This window comes from Oncorhynchus tshawytscha, linkage group LG21 (genome assembly GCF_018296145.1).
Source record: "Oncorhynchus tshawytscha isolate Ot180627B linkage group LG21, Otsh_v2.0, whole genome shotgun sequence".
NCBI classification, from domain to species: domain Eukaryota; kingdom Metazoa; phylum Chordata; class Actinopteri; order Salmoniformes; family Salmonidae; genus Oncorhynchus; species Oncorhynchus tshawytscha.
Window position 1 is genome coordinate 37,833,580 of NC_056449.1, and position 5,000 is coordinate 37,838,579.

Here is a 5,000-nt window from a genome sequence, read left to right on the forward strand (position 1 = left end):
ACAGGCAGTGGCTCGGGTGGTTGATGTCCTTGATGATCTTTATGGCCTTCCTGTAACATCGGGTGGTGTAGGTGTCCTGGAGGGCAGGTAGTTTGCCCCCGGTGATGCGTTGTGCAGACCTCACTACCCTCTGGAGAGCCTTACGGTTGAGGGCGGAGCAGTTGCCGTACCAGGCGGTGATACAGCCCGCCAGGATGGTCTCGATTGTGCATCTGTAGAAGTTTGTGAGTGCTTTTGGTGACAAGCCGAATTTCTTCAGCCTCCTGAGGTTGAAGAGGCGCTGCTGCGCCTTCTTCACGATGCTGTCTGTGTGAGTGGACCAATTCAGTTTGTCTGTGATGTGTATGCCGAGGAACTTAAAACTTGCTACCCTCTCCACTACTGTTCCATCGATGTGGATAGGGGGTGTTCCCTCTGCTGTTTCCTGAAGTCCACAATCATCTCCTTAGTTTTGTTGACGTTGAGTGTGAGGTTATTTTCCTGACACCACACTCCGAGGGCCCTCACCATCCTCCCTGTAGACCGTCTCGTCGTTGTTGGTAATCAAGCCTACCACTGTTGTGTCGTCCGCAAACTTGATGATTGAGTTGGAGGCGTGCGTGGCCACGCAGTCGTGGGTGAACAGGGAGTACAGGAGAGGGCTCAGAACGCACCCTTGTGGGGCCCCAGTGTTGAGGATCAGCGGGGAGGAGATGTTGTTGCCTACCCTCACCACCTGGGGGCGGCCCGTCAGGAAGTCCAGTACCCAGTTGCACAGGGCGGGGTCGAGACCCAGGGTCTCGAGCTTGATGACGAGCTTGGAGGGTACTATGGTGTTGAATGCCGAGCTGTAGTCGATGAACAGCATTCTCACATAGGTATTCCTCTTGTCCAGATGGGTTAGGGCAGTGTGCAGTGTGGTTGAGATTGCATCGTCTGTGGACCTATTTGGGCGGTAAGCAAATTGGAGTGGGTCTAGGGTGTCAGGTAGGGTGGAGGTGATATGGTCCTTGACTAGTCTCTCAAAGCACTTCATGATGACGGATGTGAGTGCTACGGGGCGGTAGTCGTTTAGCTCAGTTACCTTAGCTTTCTTGGGAACAGGAACAATGGTGGCCCTCTTGAAGCATGTGGGAACAGCAGACTGGTATAGGGATTGATTGAATATGTCCGTAAACACACCGGCCAGCTGGTCTGCGCATGCTCTGAGGGCGCGGCTGGGGATGCCGTCTGGGCCTGCAGCCTTGCGAGGGTTAACACGTTTAAATGTCTTACTCACCTCGGCTGCAGTGAAGGAGAGACCGCATGTTTTCATTGCAGGCCGTGTCAGTGGCACTGTATTGTCCTCAAAGCGGGCAAAAAAGTTATTTAGTCTGCCTGGGAGCAAGACATCCTGGTCCGTGACTGGGCTGAATTTCTTCCTGTAGTCCGTGATTGACTGTAGACCCTGCCACATGCCTCTTGTGTCTGAGCCGTTGAATTGAGATTCTACTTTGTCTCTGTACTGGCGCTTAGCTTGTTTGATAGCCTTGCGGAGGGAATAGCTGCACTCTTTGTATTCAGTCATGTCACCAGACACCTTGCCCTGATTAAAAGCAGTGGTTCGCGCTTTCAGTTTCACACGAATGCTGCCATCAATCCACGGTTTCTGGTTAGGGAATGTTTTAATCGTTGCTATGGGAACGACATCTTCAACGCACGTTCTAATGAACTCGCACACCGAATCAGCGTATTCGTCAATGTTGTTATCTGACGCAATACGAAACATCTCCCAGTCCACGTGATGGAAGCAGTCTTGGAGTGTGGATTCAGCTTGGTCGGACCAGCATTGGACAGACCTCAGGGTGGGAGCTTCTTGTTTTAGTTTCTGTCTGTAGGCAGGGATCAACAAAATGGAGTCGTGGTCAGCTTTTCCGAAAGGGGGACGGGGCAGGGCCTTATATGCGTCGCGGAAGTTAGAGTAACAATGATCCAAGGTCTTTCCACCCCTGGTTGCGCAATCGATATGCTGATAAAATTTAGGGAGTCTTGTTTTCAGATTAGCCTTGTTAAAATCCCCAGCTACAATGAATGCAGCCTCCGGATAAATCGTTTCCAGTTTGCAGAGAGTTAAATAAAGTTAGTTCAGAGCCATCGATGTGTCTGCTTGGGGGGGGATATATACGGCTGTGATTTGAATCGAAGAGAATTCTCTTGGTAGATAATGCGGTCTACATTTGATTGTGAGGAATTCTAAATCAGGTGAACAGAAGGATTTGAGTTCCTGTATGTTTCTTTCATCACACCATGTCACGTTAGTCATAATGCATACGCCCCCGCCCCTCTTCTTACCAGAAAGATGTTTGTTTCTGTCCGCGCGATGCGTGGAGAAACCCGCTGGCTGCACCGCTTCGGATAGCGTCGTTCCAGTGAGCCATGTTTCCATGAAACAAAGAACGTTACAGTCTCTGATGTCCCTCTGGAATGCTACCCTTGCTCGGATTTCATCAACCTTGTTGTCAAGAGACTGGACATTGGCAAGAAGAATGCTAGGGAGTGGTGCACGGTGTGCCCGTCTCCGGAGTCTGACCAGAAGACCGCCTCGTTTCCCTCTTTTTCGGAGTTGTCTTTTTGGGTCGCTGCATGGAATCCACTCAGTTGTCCTGTTTGTAAGGCAGAACACAGGATCCGCGTCGCGAAAAACATATTCTTGGTCGTACTGATGGTGAGTTGACGCTGATCTTATATTCAGTAGTTCTTCTCGACTGTATGTAATGAAACCTAAGATGACCTGGGGTACTAATGTAAGAAATAACACGTAAAAAAACAAAAACCTGCATAGTTTCCTAGGAACGCGAAGCGAGGCGGCCATCTCTGTCGGCGCCGGACAGTAACACTTCAACATCACACTTCAACATCACACTTCAACAGTAAGACTTCAACATCACACTTCAACAGTAACACTTCAACATCACACTTCAACATAACACTTCAACATCATACTTCAACATCACACTTCAACATCACACTTCAACATAACACTTCAACATCACACTTCAACATCACACTTCAACAGTAACACTTCAACAGTAACACTTCAACATAACACTTCAACATCACACTTCAACAGTAACACTTCAACATCACACTTCAACATCACACTTCAACAGTAACACTTCAACAGTAACACTTCAACATAACACTTCAACATCACACTTCAACATCACACTTCAACAGTAACACTTCAACATCACACTTCAACATCACACTTCAACAGTAACACTTCAACATCACACTTCAACATCACACTTCAACAGTAACACTTCAACATCACACTTCAACAAAACACTTCAACATCACACTTCAACATCACACTTCAACATCACATTTCAACATCACACTTCAACATAAGACTTCAACATCACACTTCAACATCACACTTCAACATCACACTTCAACATATCACTTCAACATAACACTTCAACAGTAACACTTCAACATCACACTTCAACATCACACTTCAACAGTAACACTTCAACATAACACTTCAACATCACACTTCAACATCACACTTCAACATCACACTTCAACAGTAACACTTCAACATCACACTTCAACGTGACACTTCAACATAACACTACAACATAACACTTCAACATCACACTTCAACATCACACTTCAACATCACACTTCAACATAACACTTCAACATATCACTTCAACATATCACTTCAACAGTAACACTTTAATGTTCTTCAGTAAAACATGTCATGAGGATACCTGGACCACCTATTGAGATGTGACTTTTGTTCAGTAAATCAGGTGTTAAATGAGGTGAAAAGGAGACTGGAGTTCCACTTTTAATGAATAAACATATCCAGGTAGGTTCGGTTTGGGATTAACCTTGATGCAGGTTCAACAGCACAGGACTGACAGGAACTACTCTTGACAGGAATGATACGTTGACCTATAGCGAGGGGGGATGACGCCTGAACACCTTTTGCACATTAACTTAACACCGTAACCCTTCAACACTTAAAGGAGAATTTAGTTTTTTCTACAACCAAGTCTCTATTTTGATGTAAATGGAATGTTACACAAGGGTGCAACCTCACTTGTTTTTGAGAAACTTACCCCAACCAGCGATTCACTTGCTCATTGTTGGTGTGCTGTTTGGGTGCTCTGAAAAAACATGAACAAAAACAACCAAATATGTCATTTTAGAAACGGAAACGGTCTCAGTAGAGTGATACAGGTATTTAGATGTTGTACACATGAAAGTGTGTCATTCCGAACTTTATCCGCAACGTAACGTTGCGATTCGAGTGATTTGTCTCCGTCCATTCTAGCAGCAGTCTACACGGAGAATGGAACAGCTAGATAGGGAAAACAGCTTGAGTTGCACACAATGGAATATAATGCACAATGGGGATGAGGAAGTGAATTGCTGGTTGAGGTAAAAAAAATAAAAAATAAAAGTGAAATTGTCAAAAAAATTGGCCTTTCGAAAACATGCCATTTACATACATTTTCTTTTAGATTGCTTATAAAAAAGTTAAAATTCTCCTTTAAAATCCTCCTGATCCACTTTGAATTTCCTTAAGATTATGTATTTCTATCTATCTCATCTAATGAAAGTCACTTTACAAATGTAATGTATGATTTGCTATCATGATTTTCAGATGACTCAGGGAATGTTTGTTTCTCTCTAGGTTTCTTCTAAGGTTGCTTCCTTCCCAGGGAGTTTTCCCTAGCCACTGGGCTTCTGCTTCGGCATTGCTTGCTGTTTGGGGTTTTGGCCGGGTATCTAGAAACCTATCTAGAAAAAGAGCTTTATAAAATCAATTTTATTGATTGATTGTCATGTTTATCAGGTTGCTAGGACGTCGTCAGGTCCCAGCATCATCATATCCTTCTTCATCGCTGCCGTGGCCTCTGTCTTTGCCGGCTTATGTTACGCAGAGTTCGGGGCCCGCGTCCCCAAAACGGGGTCTGCGTATCTGTACAGCTATGTGACGGTGGGAGAGCTACTGGCGTTCATTA

The 5,000-nt window shown here is 45.4% G+C and overlaps 1 protein-coding gene across 5 annotated transcripts in view; it reads left to right on the top strand.

Moving 5' to 3' along the window:
• LOC112247708 (cationic amino acid transporter 2-like) overlaps nucleotides 1–5,000 on the top strand; it is a 24,403-nt gene that overhangs the window by 2,706 nt on the left and 16,697 nt on the right. For all 5 annotated transcript variants that reach the window (XM_042303472.1, XM_042303474.1, XM_042303471.1 and 2 more), the window contains one exon: nucleotides 4,832–5,000. This exon is cut by the window's right edge and continues 33 nt beyond it. In XM_042303472.1, coding sequence (XP_042159406.1) covers nucleotides 4,832–5,000 — 169 coding nt within the window. The remainder of the gene's footprint in view (nucleotides 1–4,831) is intronic.